Source organism: Oncorhynchus keta, chromosome 10, assembly GCF_023373465.1.
Source record: "Oncorhynchus keta strain PuntledgeMale-10-30-2019 chromosome 10, Oket_V2, whole genome shotgun sequence".
NCBI lineage: Eukaryota > Metazoa > Chordata > Actinopteri > Salmoniformes > Salmonidae > Oncorhynchus > Oncorhynchus keta.
Genome location: NC_068430.1, coordinates 32,431,557 through 32,452,202, shown reverse-complemented (window position 1 = coordinate 32,452,202; position 20,646 = coordinate 32,431,557). Strand labels below are relative to the sequence as shown.

The window sequence follows — 20,646 nt, the reverse complement described above, 5'->3', positions numbered from 1 at the left end:
CAAGCGGTAATATGTAGCACCCAAGGTGAGGGAGGGTTGAATACTCTGGATTTTAAAACCTCTAATATAATATTTAAGATTAAATGGATACAAAACTATTTAAGATATAAGGATTGCATCTGGAATATCATCCCTAATTTAATATTCCAACATATTGGTGGTCTAGAATTCTTACTCAAATGCAACGTTGATGTGGGTAAAATACCTATTAAGCTTGCAAACTTTCATAAAAAAGTACTTCTAACTTGGAACCTCATGTACAAACACAATTTTCCCCCTCATAGGTATACAATCTGGAATAATAAACACATAAAATACAAAAACAAGTCTTTGTTTTTCCAGAACTGGTTTGACAACAACATTATTTGGGTTAATCAATTACTGAATAGTGATGGACAATTATATGATTATACAGAATTTATTAGAACACACAATGTTACATTCACTCCCAAGGAGTATCAAATTGTTGTTAGCCATCTCTAAAGATGCTATTCTTCTTTTAGGAGAATATAACAATACTCCAATTTGAACTGTTGAGGATTTTGTAGCCTCAAAACAATTAGAAGGAATTGACATTTTAAAATATAAATGTAATAACATGTATATAAGGAAACTATGTCAATATGTTACTATTCCCTCTGCTAAAATGTACTGGACTGCAGCTCTAGGACAAGTGAACTGGAACAAAGTCATTTTGTTGTCTGGTAAATATTGTATATCTAATAAGGTGAAAGAAGTATCATACAAACTCATTCATAGAATCGACCCTGTAAAGACCTTTATTATACACAGATTTAAAATAGCTATTGATAACAAATGTGTATTTTGTGATTGTGACCCAGAGACTCTTGACCATTTATTTTGGGACTGCTCTTATGGCAGAAGATTTTGGTGTGAGTTAGAAGAATTTATTTGAAAAGAGACAACTATTAATGTTAATTTGAAAGACTCTGATATTATGTTTTATTTTGAACCAAATGACATGGACCCTGATTTAACTTTCATTGTTCATTTGCTTATCTTTCATGGAAGATTCTTTGTAAAATGAAGTGGGCAAAGAACAAACCCCACTTCACATTATTTAAGATAGAATGTAAATATTATTTTGAAATGATCAGTACATGTAAAAACAAAAAAGCTATATGCACCATAAAAGTATTTAACAAATTGAAAATAAATCTTGATATGTTATACCCCTGTCTGTTAGGTTTATGTACTCTTGTTTGTATATTTCTGTTTTTTATTTTATTTGTTGTGTTCATAATAAAAAATATATATATATATATATATATTTAAAGAGTGTTAGAAATGGGTGTGTGGGAACACTAACACCAATATTTTAAAGGTGAGTAATCAACTGAAAGTTTATTTATTATTGGTTCTCACTGATATGAAAGATAAGGTGCTTCTGCTTCCAAACCGTGGCTGAAGCAATGCGTGTTAATGTTCAGACCGAGCTTCAGAGTGCTTAACAAAACTCCCCCATACAGAAGACTCCTTTGTCTAAAGACTCTAATATGTAATGTAATAGAACTGAGAGATATGGTGTGTTTGGTAACATTTTATTTCATATTTACATCGAAGCAATGTGTATTTGCTATGGCGCCATTTAGGCTATTTGATCGGAAACAAACATGATGTAAAAATGTCTCATGACATAATAAAGGCACCATAGGTATATTCTTTCTACCATAGTATACTAGAAAATTCTCAAGTAAGTATTACACTTGATCAAGGGATAGTATAGTGTGTAGTAAAGTTTTCTACAGTATACTACAAAAGCCTACAGTAAGCACTACACGATCGAGGGATACTACAGTGTAGAGTATAGGATTCTACAGTTTACTATAGGTACTGTAGTATTCTATAGTAAACTAGTATTTTTTTGTTGATCTGGTAAATATCTGTGGGTACAGTCATGCAGCAATTCCAATCTGGCATGACTATTCTATTAATAATTATTCATCTAGTGCCCTCAATACTGTGAACTGCACAGGTAACACACTCTCGCAGACTTAGCTAAACTAACATAACATTACTAAAGTATTACATTAATTACACCGTTTTGGTATAATATACCTACTAGCCTATATTACTGTGTCTCATACAAGTTCCCTTTACATACATTATGCTTGTTTTGACCGTATACTTTGTTTGGGGCTAGTTCGTGATAATGAAACATATCCACGACATGGACGTAGCTGAATTTAAGTTCACCACAGCCACTGAAGCATCTGATCAATAGAGGTATGAGTTAGACACGCGAATACCACACCCCAGATACCTCCACGGTATAGAAAAAGCCTTTTCTTTTCCTGGGGCAGCAGACAATCCATCTCTGGACAGTAGACACTGAGTACATTGGGTACATTCTTTCCCCATTTGAAAACCTGATGATCGATAAAATCAATATTTGGTGCCAGGCTGCCACACTATGGTCAGATGGGGTATTTGTTGAGCAGGTTGTCCTGAATTTAGTTTGACCTCTGACCTTTTAGTACTGCTCTGAACATTGTACTGTCAAAAGCATATGTAAGCATAAACACATTTTACATGTCGGATTCACTTATCAAACAGAAAAGAGCCTATTATAACCTATTATTTTATAACAGAACATGTGGCTCCTACCTGGATTCGTGTTTCTGGATAACGGGGACACCTGAAAGGCTGAAATAAATCAGCTTTTTTTATGCTTTGTTCATAACCAAGTGGGAAAGTGGTAATTACCAGTTGTTAAGTTGTAAATACGAGTTGGGTGCATTCACGTTTTGAACTGGGACATATCATTAAACGGAGGTCACTAGAAGGCTTGTGATTGTTATCCATTTGTTTTGTGCATAAACGAATATCCAGAGCTGCTTTCACTTTCTAAATCAAAAGGAATATATTTTGTATCAACAATTTGTATTTACACAGTTGTATGCTGGTATTTACGAAATTACAAATGTTGTTGTGAATGCACAATTATTAAATAAATGACATAACAGAAATTTACAACTTGTAAAAAAAAAACGAAGAAAAAAACCCCATAAAAAACTAATAGCCTTCAGCGCTAATTTGGGCACACCCGGTTGCTGCAAGGGAAGTGAGTTTGTGTCAGTAGTCTCGTTCATAGCTTTCTCTGAAGACAACCAGATAGTTAGCTAGATATGGGTAAAATTTGAGGAAATCAAATGCATGGAGCCATAACTAGCTAGCTAGAAAATGTAAAGGTTTTTCTGGAAGAGGTGCGATGACACAAAAGCGTAAGAATGAAGCTAAGTTCAGACCTTGGTCTGCTGAGTACACACCTTCGACTCCTGAGTATGTACTTTTGTCTCCTGAATACAAACCATTTAAACTTACCTTTAGTTCTTCATGCTCCCTTGAGGATCTCGAAATGGAGTCGGTCGGCAGTGGTGAGAGCTCTGAGGTTGAGCCAGACCAGGATGAAGTGGGCCTACCTGTGGCGGCAGGTGAGACTTCCAATATTTTCCCTGTGAATCCTACCGGAGAAGATGTTGGACCAGTGGAAGTGAGATTTTTGTGAAGAGTGGATTCCTGCATTTTGCCCAACCCATATGTTGTGTCAAGCTGGGTAAAGAACAAACTGGGACTGGTTAAATCTGTGAAAGTTTTAAGAAGTGGAATTGTTTAGATTATTTTGTGCATCCTTGCCCAGAGGAAGCGAACGCTTCACATCACTTGGCTTGGGGCTCAATTTGTGGCATGCTTTGCTCACTGGAACAGGATGCCGTTCAACGGGGTGATCAGTAGTGTTGAGTGTAGAGGTAGATCAAATGAAGAAACTATGTCTCGTGTTTGTGACACCTGCAGTTTGGTGAGATGTAGACCCAGTGGCAATTGAGAGACTGAGCATACCCTGTCTGTCTTGTTGAGCTCGGAGATCAAACTGTGGCGTGCTTTCTCACTGGAACAGGGCGCTGTTCAACAGGGTGATCAGTGGGCTAGTGTTGAGTGTAGAGGTAGATCAAATGAAAAATAATATTCCTGTTGTTTGTGACATCTGCAGTTTGGTGAGAATCTAGGAAATGCTTGTAAGGGTTAGATGGAGGTGCAATTTAAAGATTTTCCCATTCCCTTTTTGGGGGGGACCTAAACGTGCAATCCGCACTCCGACCTGCGAATGCAACAATAAGCAACACAGCATATAGTCTCCCGGAAATTCACACAAAGAAGAAGAAGAAGCTGTTGCCGCAATATTTCTCACCATGCCTCCCACGCGCGAATGTTTCTCGCGACGAGCATAGCAGAGGCATGACAACAACAGTCAAGTCTTTGCAAACTTGCCTGTTACAATGTAACTTGTGATATTAGATTATAATGTAACATGTAACGTGTTTTTCGGCCAACAGCAAAAGTGAAGCATCGTTGTAGACATTTTTGTCGAGACAAATGTAGCTGAAAGTAAAAGTGGTTGGCGCGACGACACTTCAAAACCACAGCGGGGACAGAAAACAACCCGCATATGGAACGCAAACAAGGGGAAGTGATCTCAGCATGCGTTTAATTTCCTGTTCTTAAAGATTAGCACACATTTTTCCCTTCCAAAAATGTATATGGCAATTTTATAGTTTTCACTTAAAGGGCGTACTAGATAGCCATTTGCTACTCAGCTAGCAAGCTCATTTTCTGTCATGTTTTGGGAGTTGTATCGACACTTCTGGGTGTCTCAAATTTTCAACGAGCTCGACTAGTAAGGTAAGCTACTGCAGTTAACCTAGATAGCGAGTTACTCTAAACTGTAAGATATGTGACAACGTAGGGAAATTAATGATATAAGTAATTGCACTAGCTGCAATCTAGGTAAATGCATTGCTAGCCAAAATATCAGCATTTGGCAAGCTAACAAGTGGTTGATTTCGTGCAGCTAGCGTTAACTGTTAGCTAACGTTACAACATGGCCATTTCACAGAGTCTGTGATTTAAAGCTAGCCAACTGTTAGTTGTTGACATTACTTTTTTCTAACTGCTAACTATGCATCACATTTTTACACCATATCTTAGTGATTTTTGTTATATAATATTATGATATTGTTTGGGTGGCCAAACGACAACTTAACTGCAACATATATTACAAGTGACATCACTGTCTGTGCTCTTTGCTCTGTGGGTCCTAGCTGAGTGCTGTTTCGTCCTCGTTACATAATCAGAAACGCTCTAATCATATCTATAATCTTGTGTCCCTTGGTGGCCTCACTGTGAGCCAGTCTGTACCGTTTTACACCATGAGAATGAGACGGATTGTGAGTGGGGGTGTGTCAGGGATAGATGAGTCAGGGCAGATTTACTTTTCATCTAAGCCTCTTACACACACACACACACACACACACACACACACACACACACACACACACACTGTAGGTAGTGTTCATTACACAACCTGATCTGGCCTGCTTGCTTGAATAAAAATAATATATATGCAGAGTGCAACAAATGTATACTCATTATCAGTTCTGATGTAAGAGGCTTTTTGGTATTTATGACACATTTAAAATTAAAATAAACATATTTAACCAGGTAGGCTAGTTGAGAACAAGTTCTCATTTGCAACTGCGACCTGACCAAGATAAAGCACAGCGATTCGACACATACAACAACAGAGTTACACATGGAATAAACAAAACCTACAGTCAATAATACAGTATAAAAAAAGAAAACAAAAGTCTATATACAGTGAGTGCAAATGAGGTAAGATAACGGAGATAAGGAAATAAATAGGCCATGGTGGTGAAGTAATTACAATATAGCAATTAAACACTGGAATAGTAGATGTGCAGAAGATGAATGTGCAAGTAGAGATACTGGGGTGCAAAGGAGCAAGATGAATAAATACTGTATGGGGATGAGGTAGAGATACATGGGCTGTTTACAGATGGGCTATGTACAGGTGCAGTGATCTGTGAGCTGCTCTGACAGCTGGTGCTTAAAGTTAGTGAGGGAGATATGAGTCTCCAGCTTCAGTGATGTTTGCAGTTCGTTCCACATGCTGACCGAACTGGACGCGCGTGAATGTTGATTTTGTTCACCCACACCAGAAGCAATCATGACACAGGTAGATATATCAAAACAAACTCAGAACCAATTGTATTAATTTGGGGACAGGTCAAAAAGCATTACACATGTATGGCAATTTAGCTAGCTTGCTGTTGCTAACTAATTTGTCCTGGTATATAATTTTTGTATTTTTATTTAACCTTTATTTAACTAGCCAAGTCAGTTAAGAACAAATTCTTATTTACAATGACGGCCAAACCCGGACGATGCTGGGCCAATTGTGCGCTGCCCTATGGGACTCCCAATCACGGCCAGATGTGATTCAGCCTCGATTCGAACCAGGGACTGTAGTGATGCCTCTTGCACTGAGATGCAGTGCATTAGACCGCTGCGCCACTCTGGAGCCCAAGTAAACATTGTGTTGTTATTTTACCTGAAATGCACAAGGTCCTTAACTCCGACAATTAATCCACATATAAAACGGTAAACCAAATGTGTTTCTCGTCATCTCTCCTTCCTTAAGGCGCCTTTCTTCTTTGGACTTTATAAGGCGGTTGGCAACCAACTTTACAGCATTACTACAACCTACCGGAGTGTGGACCTAAGTTCATCTTTCAATCACCCACGTGGGTTTATGCTCCTAAAAACCAATGAGGAGATGGGAGAGGCCTGATATGCAGCGCGTTGAGCATCACAAATATAAGCAATTTCTGTTTCAGGGCCTGGGCATGCAGACGCTCACGAGGAGTTTGTGGGCAATGATTGAATAACATGTATGTGTACATTTTATTTTGCAACGCGAGTGGTGTGGTCAGCATGTTAGGCCAATAAACAGTCAAACTAAAACTATGCCCATAATGTCCACTCTTATGCCGCCAAGAATACATGGTTATTGTGATAGTGCTGTTTAGCGTAGTTTGATCTTTAATGGCATAGTATTTTGCTGGGTTACAAACTTTGACAAAATTCGCGATTTTGAATCCAAAATAGGTGACCTTCATGATTCGTGTAGATCCGATGAGAAAAGGTGGGGTGGAGTGGTGGGGTGAAAATGAGGTGTTGCTTGTTAAACAAGTGGAGATGGGCCTTGCTTAATCTGGATGCCACTATAGAGGTGAAAGGAACTAATGCTAAACTCAACAAAAAAAGAAACGTCCTCCCACTGTCAACTGCGTTTATTTTCCGCAAACTTAAGGTGTAAATATTTGTATGAACATAAGATTCAACAACTGAGACATAAACTGAACAAGTTCCACAGACATGTGACTAACAGAAATTGTGTCCCTGAACAAGGGGGGGTCAAAACCAAAAGTAACAGTCAGTATCTGGTGTGGTCGCCAGTATCTGGTGTGGTCGCCAGTATCTGGTGTGGTCGCCAGTATCTGGTGTGGTCGCCAGTATCTGGTGTGCCGCATTAAGTACGGCAGTGCATCTCCTCCTCATGGACTGCACCAGATTTGCCAGTTCTTGCTGTAAGATGTTACCCCACTCTTCCACCAAGGCACCTGCAAGTTCCCAGATATTTCTGGGGGGAATGGCCCTAGCCCTCACCCTCCGATCCAACAGGTCCCAGACGTGCTCAATGGGATTGAGATCTAGGCTCTTCGCTGGCCATGGCAGAACACTGACATTCCTGTCTTGCAGGAAATCATGCACAGAACGAGCAGTATGGCTGGTGTCATTGTCATGCTGGAGGGCCATGTCAGGATGAGCCGGCAGGAAGAGTACCACATGAGGAAGGAGGAGGTCTTTCCTGTAACGCACAGCGTTGAGATTGCCTACAATGACAACAAGCTCAGTCTGATGATGCTGTGACACACCGCCCCAGACCATAACGGACCCTCAACCTCCAAATCGATCCCGCTCTAGAGTACAGGCCTCGGTGTAACGCTCATTCCTTCGACAATAAATGCGAATCCGACCATTACCCCTGGTGAGATAAAACCGTGACTCGTCAGTGAAGAGCACTTTTTGCCAGCCCTGTCTGGTCCAGCAACGGTGGGTTTGTGCCCATAGGTGACGTTGTTGCCGGTGATATCTGGTGACGATCTGCCTTACAACAGGCCTACATTCTCTCAGTCCAGCCTCTCTCGGCCTATTGCGGACAGTCTGAGCACTGATGGATGGATTGTGCATTCCTGGTGTAACTCGGGCGGTTGTTGTTGCCATCCTGTATCTGTCCTGCAGGTGTGATGTTCGGATGTACCGAGGCTTTAATGTATGTAAACTTCTGACCCACTGAATGTGAAATAAATCATTCTCTCCATTATTCTGACATTTCACATAATTAAAATAAAGTGGTGGTCCTATCTGACCTAAGACAGGGAATTTTTACTTTGATTAAATGTCAGAAATTGTGAAAAACTGAGTTTTTAAATGTATTTGGCTAAGGTGTACATAAACTTCTGACTTCAAATGTACGTACATACATCATCTCAAATTTAAAATATCTTTTGATTTAACACTTTTTTTTGTTACTACAGTATTCCATAGTTTTGAGGTCTTCACTATTATTCCACAATGTAGAAAATTGTTTAAAAAAATAAAAACCCTTGAATGGGTAGGTGTGCCCAAACTTTAGACTGCTACTATAAATGTACTCATTTGGGGATCTGATAGCATTTCTGATTACTCAGTACTTTGTTAAAGCCCCATTGGCAACAGCCTCTAGTCTAATTGGGTATGGCGCTACAAGCTTGCAACACCTATATTTGTGGAGTTTCTCTTCTTCTCTGCTCTGTCAGGTTGGATGAGGAGCATCGCTGCACAGCTATTTTCAGGTCTCTCCAGAGATGTTAGATCACATTCAAGTCCGGGCTCTGGCTGGGCAACTCAAGGACATTCCGAGACTTGTCCCGAAGCCACTCCTGCATTGTCTTGCCTGTGTGCTTAGGGTTGTTGGCCTGTTGGAAGGTGAATCTTCGCCCCAGTCGGACGTCCTGAGCGCTCTGGAGCAGGTTTTCATCAAGGATCTCTTTGTACTTTGCTTTGTTCATCTTTCCATCGATCCTGGCTCGTCTCCCAGTCCCTGCCGCTGAAAAACATTGCCACAGCATGATGCTGCCACCACCATGCTTCACCGTAGGGATGGTGCCTGGTTTCCTCCAGATGTGACACTTGGCATTCAGGCCAAATAGTTCAGTCTTGGTTTCATCAGACCTGAGGATTCTGTTACTCTTGGTCTGAGAGTCTTTTGGGTGCCTTTTTGCAAACTCCATGTGGGCTGTCATGCCTTTTACTGAGGAGTGGTATCTGTCTGGCCACTCTACCATAAAAGCCTGATTGGAGGAGTGGTGTTCTCCCACAGAGGAACTCTGGAGCTGTGTCAGAGTGACCATCAGGTTCTCGGTCATCTCCCTGACCAAGGCCCTTTTTACCCGAATTGCACAGGTTGGACGGGCGGCCAGCTTTAGGAAGAGTCTTGGTGGCTCCAAACTGCTCCCTTTAAGAATGATGGCGGCCTCTGTGTTCTTGGGGATCTTCAATGCTGCAAACATTTTTTAGTACCCTTCCCCAGATCTGTGCCTCGACACAATCCTGTCTTGGAGCTCTACGGACACTTCCTTCAACCTCATGGCTTGGTTTTTGCTTTGCCATGTACTATCAACTAGAGGTCAACCTATTAATCGAAATGGCCAATTAATTAGGGCCGATTTCAAGTTTTCATAACAATCGGTAATCTGCATTTTTGGACACCGCACTCCATGAGGAGACTGCGTGGCAGGCTGATTACCTGTTATGCGAGTGCAGCAAAGAGCCATGGTAAGGTGCTAGCTAGCATTAAACGTATCTTATAAAAAACAATGAATCTTAACATAATTACTAGTTAACTACACATGGTTGATGATATTAGTAGTTTATCTAGCTTGTCCTGCGTTGCATATAATCGATGTGGTGCCTGTTAATTTATCATTGAATCACAGCCTACATCGCCAAACGGGTGATTTAACAAGCGCATTCGTGAAAAAAGCACTGTTGTTGCACCAATGTGTACCTAACCATAAACATCCAACGCCTTTCTTAAAATCAATACACAAGTATGTATTATTAAACCTGCATATTTTGTTAATATTGCCTGCTAACATGAATTTATTTAAACCTCAATAGGGTAGGGGGCACTATTTTCACCTCCGGGTGAAAAGCGTGCCCAAAGTAAACTGCCTGCTACTCAGGCCCAGAAGTTAGGATATGCATATAATTAGTAGATTTGAATAGAAAACACTCCAAAGTTTCTAAAACTGTTAAAATAATGTCTGTGAGTACAACAGAACTGAAGTGGCAGGCGAAAACCTGAGACAAATCCATCCAGGAAGTGGGATTTTAAAAATGTTTTTAGTTTTCCATTTACTGCCTATACAGATTCCATTGACGTAGGACTCGATTTGCACTTCCTATGGCTTCCACTAGATGTCAACAGTCTTTAGAAATTGTTTCAGGCTTGTATTCTGAAAAATTAGGGAGTCAGACCACTCTAAATGAGTGGACAATGCAGTGTCTCAGAGGTTTTTCATGTGCACGACCGAGAGCGTGCCTTGTTTTCCTTTTATATTGACGAAGCTTTTGTCCGGTTGAAATATTATTCATTATTATGACTAAAAACAACCTGAGGATTGATTATAAACATCGTTTGACATGTTTCTACGAACTTTACTGATACTTTTCTGATTTTTTTGTCTGCCTGTTGTGACTGCCTTTGAGCCCGTGGATTAATGAACAAAACGCGCAAACAAAGCAGAGGTTTTTGGATAAAAAGAGGGACTTTATCGAACAATACAAACATTTATTGAGTAAATGGGAGTCTTGTGAGTGCAACCATATGAAGATCATCAAAGGTAAGTGATTAATTTTATCGCAATTTGTGACTTGTAACTCCTCTACTTTGCTGGTTACTCTCAGCTAATCGCATGGTATGCGTTTTACTGTTAAAGCCTTTTTGAAATCTGACACCGTGGTTGGATTAACAAGAAGTTAATCTTTAAACCGATGTACAACACTTGTATGTTTTATGAATTTTTATAATGAGTATTTCTGTTTTTGAATTTGGCGCTCTGCAATTTCACTAGATGTTGGCCAGGTGGGACGCTACCGCCCCACACCCCCTAAAGAAGTTAACTAGTGAAATTGTCACTTCTCTTGTGTTCTGTGCAACAGAGTCAGGGTATATGCAGCAGTTTGGGCAGCCAAGCTCGTTGTGAACTGCGTGGAGACCATTTCTTCCAAACAAAGACAGCCAACTTTGCCAAATGGGGGATTTAACAAAAGCGCAATCGTGGCACGAATGTACCTAACCATAAACATCAATGCCTTTCTTAAAATCAATACACCGAAGTATATTGTTTTAAACCTGCATATTTAGTTAAGATAAATTCATGTTAGTAGGCAATATTAAACTAGGGAAATTGTCACTTCTCTTGTGTTCTGTGCAACAGAGTCAGGGTATATGCAACATTTTGGGCCGCATGGCTCGTTGCAAACTAATTTGCCAGAATCTTACGTAATTATGACATAACATTGAAGGTTGTGCAATGTAACAGCAATATTTAGACTTGTGGATGCCACAATGATAGTTTCCGGATTTGACCATATTAGTGACCTACGGTTCGTATTTCTGTGTGTTACTATATTATAATTAAGTCTGATTTGATAGAGCAGTCTGACTGAGCGGTGGTAGGCAGCAGCAGGCTCGTAAGCATTCATTCAAACAGCACTTTACTGCGTTTGCCAGCAGCTCTTCGCAATGCTTCAAGCATTGCGCTGTTTATGACTTCAAGCTTTTCAACTCCCGAGATTAGGCTGGCAATACTAAAGTACCTATTAGAACATCCAATAGTCAAAGGTATATGAAATACAAATGATAAAGAGAAATAGTCCTATAATAACTACGACCTAAAACTTCTTACCTGGGAATATTGAAGACTCATGTTAAAAGGAACCACCAGCTTTCATATGTTCTCATGTTCTGAGCAAGGAACTTAAACGTTAGCTTTTTTAAATGGCACATATTGCACTTTTACTTTCTTCTCCAACACTTTGTTTTTGCATTATTTAACCCAAATTGAACATGTTTCATTATTTGAGACTAAATGGATTTTATTGATGTATTAAGTTAAAATAAGTGTTCATTCAGTACTGTTGTAATTGTCATGTGTGTGTGTGTGTGTATATATATATATATATATATATATGAAATTTGCTGATTTAATCGGTTTAGGCTTTTTTTGGTCCTCCAATAATCTGTATCGAAAAATCATAATCGGTCGACCTCTACTATCAACCGTGGGACCTTATATAGACGTGCCTTTCCAAATCATGTCCAATCAATTTAATTTAACACCGGTGGACTCCAATCAAGTTTTAGAAACATCAAAGGTGAACAATGGAGACAGGATGCACCTAAGTTCAATTTCGAGTCTCATAGGGTCTGAATACTTATTTAATTAAGGTATCAGTTTTTTATTTTATACATTTGCAACAAAATAAAAAACTGTTCACTTTCATTATTGTGTGTAGATTGAGTTTAAAAATGTATATATATTTAATCAATTTTAGAATAAGGCTGTAATGTAACAAAACGTGGGAAAAGTTAAGGGGTCTGAATACCTTCCGAATGCACTGTAGCTTACTATGATGTTATAAAACCAATCAACCCACTGATTGGCATGGGCATTTCTGTTGCTCATTAGAAAAACAAGATTTCAGTCTTGGAGGTGTGTTTCCTGACCGATTCTGCAGAAGCACATTTCACTTCCTCAAAATTCCCAGAATGATAACTCACGAAGTTTGTAATTTTAACGTTTTTGCAGAGTATGTTTTGGTTGTGCAATTTTATATCTAAAGGTGTTTTGTGCAGTATTTCTGAAGTAAAACAATGCAACGTGTGTTGTCTTATGTAAACAAAGTCGTTCTGCTGGGTAGACCTGTCTCTGTCTATGCTATTGGATCGAGCACCATCACCTCAACTGCTCACCCCATGTTAATGTGCAAGTGTACATCGTCAAATCAAAACCCAACCTTCATTTGGGGCGGCAGGGTAGCCAAGTAGAGCATTGGACTAGAAGGTTGCAAGTTCAAACCCCCAAGGTACAAATCTGTTGTTCTGCCCCCGAACAGGCAGTTAACCCACTGTTCCTAGGCCGTCATTGAAAATAAGAATTAGTTCTTGACTGGTTAAATAAAGGTTAAATAAATAAATAAAATTACCCGTTGTGACGCACAGATGTTCCAAGATCCGTTTTAGGCAAGACTGACTTCTTTTTGTCAATTATGAAACAAGAATAACTGTTTCTGACTCATATCGATGCCAGATAGGCCAGTTACAAATGGATTTATTGTTTTTTTTAAATATAGTTACTCTTTAAGCTATCTATGATTAATGTAGTATAATTTTCCTGTTTAGCATTTATAGGCCCAATCAATCAATTTAAATCAGTTTTGAGCTTTCCTTGTCAATTACTTTTCATTTGAAAATCTAATGCTGTTCCTGAGTTTGAAAACAACCCCAATCCTGTCCCTATCCCTGTGGTATCTTAAGGGACAGGATAGGTGTAGTATATGAGAGCTTCGACTGGATACCAGTGGAGGAGCAGGTTGACATGGGAGAACTTGAGAAGGTGGAACACCAGGCGGGCTGCAGTGTTCTGGATAAGTTGCAGGGGTTTAATGGCACAAGCAGGGAGCCCAGCCAACAGCGAGTTGCAGTAGTCTAGTAGGGAGATGAAAAGAGCCTGGAAATGGACCTGCTCTGCTCCTCGTGTGAGTTAGTCGAACTCATGAACCTGCAGGAGTGAGTCACTGCATTGATGTTTGTAGAGAACGACAGGCTATTGTCCAGGGTCACGCCAAGGTTATTTGCACTCTGGGAGGGGGACATCGTGGAGTTGTCAACCGTGATGGAGAGGTCTTGGAGCAAATGAAGGAATGTGTACAGCATTTCTCCAAACGTTTTTTAGAAAACAGCTTGTCGTTACGACTGATTGAATAAAAAAAAACGCTGTTTTAAGGACGTTTGAGATGAAAGGCCTGACCAAGGCACTAGGCTGTGCTGAATCACCGATCTTCAAATCACCTTGAATTCCAAACAGAAACGTATTATGAGATGATTAGAAAATGCTGGCACTTATATTGATGTCTGATAGCATTGGTGCCAATTATAATTTTTTGCTTTCGCGTTGAGTGCAGAAAAAGGCAGGTATGTTAGGCTTGTTGACTGAGGCTGCAGATTCTGAATCGGGGTCTCTATCAGGCTATGAGTAGTCGCAGTTCAACAGTTTGATAACTGTCTGTTGGTGACACTCTGCGTGTCTGATCTGTCTTCTTCATCCCCTCTCTTTTTCTCTGTAGCGGGGAGCATGGACAGCTCTGTGACCCTGTGGCAGTTCTTGCTCCAGCTCCTATTGGACCCCACCAATGATCAACTGATCTGCTGGACTAATGAGGAGGGCGAGTTCAAGCTGCTGCAGGCGGAGGAGGTGGCCAAGCTGTGGGGCGCCAGGAAGAACAAACCCAACATGAACTACGACAAGCTTAGCAGAGCCCTGAGATACTACTATGACAAGGTACACACACCTCACATTAGCATAGACAAGGGGCCCATCGATGAGGCAAGTTGACAAAATGAGGCCAGGGTTCATAGAGCCCTATAAAATCGGTTTTATTTTTCCGTTTAGTTTCAGATTTGTCCAGGTTTCTGACTTCTCAATCACACTTTTTAAATAGAAAAACAACAACGTTGGGTGTTCTAAGTCTACAACGATGCTTAAACCACATCAGGAGACCACTAAGACATTTTCATTTTTGGGTGTAGATACCCTTTAATTCAAATACACACCAGCAAGAGACTTGTTTGGTTGGCAGTGTTTCTGTAGCGCATATATGTTTGCTAAATAAATCGCAACTGGATTGATGCAAATAATAATTCTGCTATGTAGGCATAGGTTACTTTGTAGTTAACATTTAATAGAAGGATTTTGGGAATGCCTTTCCACCTATCAGTAGACTGTTATCATTAGCATCATCGCTAACAGCTACACAGTGGTAGACAAACACGCACATAGACGGGCATTCCCGCGTTGCCTCTTCAGGAAGTTATTAGTTCAATACATTTAGTTGATTTCCTTGTAAGTTCAGTAAATTTTTTGAATACTGTTGAATTCTATTTTAGTGTCTGGATTCCGTCCGCGTTCGCAGCATTGCGGATTTTATAGGGCCCTAGGTTTAGTTTAGTGCTAGGCTGGGTAGAGCTGTGGGCAAGGAATTCTTTGTGGTTAAGCACTCCTGTGACATGTCACCACCCAGCACCAGTCCTTCAGAGTACTGCTCGGTTGCTGTGTATCTTGCCCACTCTCTCTGTGGTTTGGCCTAAAGACAGCCTGCATCTGTCAGTGGGTGGGGTGGTGAGTTGTGTTTAGCTGAAGACCGAGCACGACAGGCCTGATTGGCTGTTTGTTTGGCACAGACAGGAAGGATGGAACATTCCCACGCAGAAGTTACTCTGTGGGCTGTTTTTGTAAGAGAGGGAGAAAAGACAGTCAAAGGGAGGAGAGTGTCTGTCTGTCTTTTGTTCAGCTGTCTACTTTTTCTCCGCAATGTAACATCCCTCTCCTTGTTTTCTCCTGTAGAACATCATTAAGAAGGTGAACGGGCAGAAGTTTGTGTACCGCTTTGTCTCATACCCAGACATTCTGAAAGGGGATGCCTCTGTTCGGCCCGATGGGGAGGGGGGTGTAGGGGGTGGCCTGCCCCTCTCAGAGAGGGGGGACAACACATCCAGAGATGATGAGGGTGGGGACAGGAGTGAAGGTGTGACAGCGACACGGGGGTCCAGTACTAAACCGTCCAACCGTAATGACTACATCCACTCTGGTCTGTACACCTCGTTCACCCTCACCTCGCTGCAAAATGGACGGCAGCTGTTCAAGTCCATCAAGATGGAGAACCCCGGAGACAAGATGGCCGACAGGAAGTCTAATACCCGGGCCCAAGACCCACCCTCTCAGCCAATGCCATCGCCGTCAGTCATCAAGTTTGGGACCACCCCTCCCAAGAGAAGCCCTCCACCACCTCAGGTTACTATAGAAACATCCAATCCGCCATTGTACCCTCTCCAAGTCCCGCCTCCCATAGATGATGTAGTGAGGACACACTCCACCCTCCTGCCTCAGGCTGTGTATGCGTTTGAGCAAGCCAAGACCTTGGAATCCTCGAATCTTCGAATCCTGCATAGTTTCAGCTTATCAAAGATGCCCTCTCGGAGTCCCTCCCCCAGCATGGTGCCGGACTCCACCCAGGAGCTGGTGATTGACAGTGACATCGAGTCTATCTCCTCCCAACCGACAGAGATTCAGATACAGGCGGTAAGAATAATGTGCACACACACCTTCTGCGACATGGAGTCCATCTTTGTCCAATCCACTGAGATGTAGATTACTCAACACGAAGATGGATTTAGCATTCATGTTTTTGCTTTCTGTGATTCAACTGACTGTGCTTCCTCAATCTCTCTCCCTTTCTCTGTCAGGTGCAGAGTTCTGGCCATGTGTCAAGTGGTGAGGTATGTGGAGGAAACGGGGACAAGGGAGGGAATAGGGAGATGAGTTTGTCTCCGGTGTGTGTGAGTGGCCATATCACAGGGGGCAAGGCCCGCAAGCCTCCTAAAGTCCTGGAGCTTTCCACTCCTACACTGGTGGTCACTGCCTCTGACCTTTCACCTATGAACCTCTACAGCCCCTCACTACCCACCGCCTCTCTCACGCCAGCACTGCTACAGGTGAGACACCCACACACACATTTTTCCACAATCTTTACGCTCCACACTCACAGTATTGTTTAAGATGTATTCTTGATTAGGAGAAGATACATTTACGATTAGGGATGAGGTGACATGTAAACAAACGTCATTGATAGTTTTTCCCCAGCAGATGGCAGCAGTGTTGTAGTTTTATTGAACACACTTCCTCTCTGACTGAACTGATATGCCAAGACAACAGCTGTTGTCATTCCTTTGGCCTGTCAATGGGATGTTGGCCGTTTGACCACATGTTCCTGTTGTGATCATAATATTAGATTATATCAGCAGGACCTGACAATGGTCTCATTATTCTCTCAGATTTTCCCTCTGTGGGTTAACATCTATGCTACTGCGGTCATGAGATGGCTCCGTTGGAGCCAGCCCCTGGCCAGCTTCTCATCTGGGTTGGCTTTGCCTTGGGCTGCTGGTAAACAATCAAAACCTCCATTATGGATACAAAAGAGAATGTTGTTTTCAATTAAAATACTATCACTTACAGCTCTAATTTCAGCATTGAGAATATTTTTGTACCAACTGGTGATAATTTTGAGATATTCCCAAATGGCAATTTGAGTATGTTTTAAGTTTTTTTCCTGACATTGTTTCTGTCTTTCTCCTAACTACTAGTGTGTGTGTGTTTACAGACGCCCACTCTGTTGCTGACCCCCAGTCCACTGCTGTCTAACATCCACTTCTGGAGCACGCTCAGTCCGGTGGCTCCCCTCAGCCCTGCCACCCGCCGCCAGCAGGGAGCACACACCCTGTTCCAGGTCAGAACACACCCCCCCCCCCTCTCATCGCAATCCTCGCTCATCCCTTTCTGCACTTCAGTGTCTTTCTCTCATCACGCTTTCTGTCCTCATTGGTTCCTGCTCGAGCCTGTTCTGTCTCTGTGTCTCTGCTCTATACTGTATCTTCTATTTTGACCCAAATTCTGCTCTATATGACCCATTGAAGTTGTTCTCTTGTGTTCTCTTCCAGTTCCCCTCAGTGCTCACCCCTCATTTCCATATCCCCACACACAGTCTGGATGGGACCAACACCCCCGGACCCCTCACTCCAGACTCCCATAAGACATAAGTGACCTTACCCTTGGAACCTGTGGAGCCCCCAGACGCAGAGGCCCTTCTTCTGCTCTACCCGCACACTCCCAAACAGACACAGGAGACATGGGGGTTGATGATTTGGATAAATGAGGACCATCCACTGCCAGGAGGGACTGAGACGGTTAGAGGTTTCCAACACGCACACATCTTGATTCCTTGAACACTTCCTGTTCTTTTAACTTGCCATCTTCAGGTCTCCATTGACACCTCTTCTAAAGAAGTATTTTTAGGAATTGCCATGGTAACCGGTGCTGCAAAGAATAGTGATTTGATGCTGACCAGTCAGAAATGTGCATCACTTTACCTGAACAGCCAATTGTGTCTCCGCTCTGAGACCAAAGGGATTACAGACCTTTTTCTTTCTATTTGAACCTTCATAGTTTCCTTCTATTCTTTTTGTGGAACTTCACACTTTCACAACAAACGGTTTGATGGTGTGTTGTCAATTCCCAACTCAGTTTTTAGATGTTTTTTAATGGATAATTTCCTAGTTATTAGTTATGTTTTTAACGTGTTTTAACCAGCTAACCTTAATGTTTCTCCTCACCGGCTCTCTTAGATGGAAAATGCTTGCCAACACCAACTCTACTTTTCCCTTAACTGTCAATCCCCTCATCTACATGCCAGTATATACAGTTGAAGTCAGAAGTTTACATACCTTAGCCAAATACATTTGAACTAAGTTTCACAATTCCTGACATTTAATCGTAGCAAAAATTCAGTCTTAGGTCAGTTAGGATCACCACTTTATTGTAAGAATGTGAAATGTCAGAATAAGAGATTTATTTCTGCTTTTTGTTTCTTTCACCATATTCCCAGTGGGTCAGAAGTTTACATACACTTAATTAGTATTTTGTAGCATTGCCTTTAAATTGTTTAACCTCGGTCAAATGTTTTGTGTAGCCTTCCACAAGCTTTCCACAATAAGTTGGGTGAATGTTGGCCCATTCCTCCTGACAAAGCTGGTGTAACTGAGTCAGGTTTGTAGGCCTCCACGCTTTTTCAGTTCTGCCCTCAATTTTTCTGTGGGATTGAGGTCAGGGTTTTGATGGCCACTCAAATACCTTGACTTTGTCCTTAAGCCATTTTGCCACAACTTTGGAAGTATGCTTGGGGTCTTTGTCCATCTGTAAGACCCATTTGCGACCAAGCTTTAACTTCCTGAGATGTTGCTTCAATTTATCCACATAATTTTCGTACCTCATGATGCCATCTATTTTGTGAAGTGCACCAGCCCCTCCTGCAGTAAAGCATCCCCACAACATGATGCTGCCACCCCCGTGCTTCACGGTTGGGATGGTGTTCTCCAGCTTGCAAGCCTCTCCCTTTAGCCTCCAAACATAACGATGGTCATTATGGCCAAAAAGTTATATTTTTGTTTCATCAGACCAGAGTACATTCCTCCAAAAAGTATGATCTTTGTCCCCATGTGCAGTTGCAAACCGTAGCCTGGCTTTTTTATGCCGGTTTTGGAGCAGTGGCTTCTTCTTTGCTGAGCGGCCTTTCAGGTTATGTCGATATAGGACTCGTTTTACTGTGGATATAGATACCTTTGTACCTGTTTATTCCAGCATCTTCACAAGGTCCTTTGCTGCTGTTCTGAGATTGATTTGCACTTTTCGCACCAAAGTACATTCATCTCTAGGAGACGGAACGCGTCTCCATCCTGAACGGTATGACTGCTGCGTGGTCCCATGGTGTTTATACTTGTGTACTTTTGTTTGTACAGATGAACGTGGTACCTTCAGGCATTTGGAAATTGCTCCCAAGGATGAACCAGACTTGTGGAGGTCTACAATTTGAGGTCTTTGCTGATTTCTTTAGATTTTCCCAAGATGTTTTTCCCAAAGAGTCACTGAGTTTGAAGGTAGGCCTTGAAATACATCCAATTGACTCAAATTATGTCAATTAGCCTATCAGAAGCATCTAAAGCCATGACATCATTTTCTGGAATTTTCCAAGCTGTTTCGAGGCACAGTCAACTTAGTGTATGTAATCCTCTGACCCACTGGAATTGTGATAGATTATTTCACTTATAAGTCACTGTCTCTAAACAATTGCTGGAAAAATGACTTATCTTAACCGACTTGCCAAAACTATAGTTTGTTAACAAGAAATTTGTGGAGTGGTTGAAAAACGAGTTAATGACTCCAACCTGTATGTAAACTTCCAACTTCAACTGTATGAAGCAGTGCGAGGCCTGCCAGTATATATAAAGCAGTGCGAGGCCTGCCAGTATATATAAAGCAGTGCGAGGCCTGCCAGTATATATAAAGCAGTGCGAGGCCTGCCAGTATATATAAAGCAGTGCGAGGCCTGCCAGTATATATAAAGCAGTGCGAGGCCTGCCAGTATATACAAAGCAGTGTGAGGCCTGCCAGTATATATAAAGCAGTGCGAGGCCTGCCAGTATATACAAAGCAGTGCGAGGCCTGCCAGTATATATAAAGCGGTGCGAGGCCTGCCAGTATATACAAAGCGGTGCGAGGCCTGCCAGTATATACAAAGCGGTGCGAGGCCTGCCAGTATATATAAAGCGGTGCGAGGCCTGCCAGTATATATAAAGCCTGCCAGTATATATAAAGCGGTGCGAGGCCTGCCAGTATATAAAGCGGTGCGAGCGGTGCGAGGCCTGCCAGTATATATAAAGCGGCCAGTGCGAGGCCTGCCAGTATATACAAAGCGGTGCGAGGCCTGCCAGTATATACAAAGCGGTGTGAGGCCTGCCAGTATATATAAAGCGGTGCGAGGCCTGCC

General features: G+C 41.7%; 1 protein-coding gene across 4 annotated transcripts; it reads left to right on the top strand.

The window, feature by feature from the left end:
- The first annotated feature begins 3,080 nt into the window (after window positions 1-3,080).
- LOC118388509 (ETS domain-containing protein Elk-4) lies at window positions 3,081-20,450 on the top strand. Of its 4 annotated transcripts, XR_004826571.2 has the most exons (7): window positions 3,081-3,455; window positions 14,338-14,552; window positions 15,615-16,349; window positions 16,514-16,762; window positions 17,102-17,210; window positions 17,428-17,553; window positions 17,765-20,450. XR_004826571.2 is itself a non-coding variant. In XM_035777672.2 (6 exons), the coding sequence occupies exons 1-6, from the start codon at window positions 3,233-3,235 to the stop codon at window positions 17,861-17,863; spliced, it is 1,641 nt and encodes a 546-aa protein (XP_035633565.1). In that variant the 5' UTR covers window positions 3,081-3,232; the 3' UTR covers window positions 17,864-20,450. The 4 variants fall into 4 exon arrangements, 3 of the variants coding, with proteins under 3 accessions (XP_035633565.1, XP_035633564.1, XP_035633566.1); XM_035777672.2 differs by lacking the exon at window positions 17,102-17,210 and having other exon boundaries at window positions 16,520-16,762; XM_035777671.2 differs by lacking the exon at window positions 17,102-17,210.
- The last annotated feature ends 196 nt before the right edge of the window (window positions 20,451-20,646 follow it).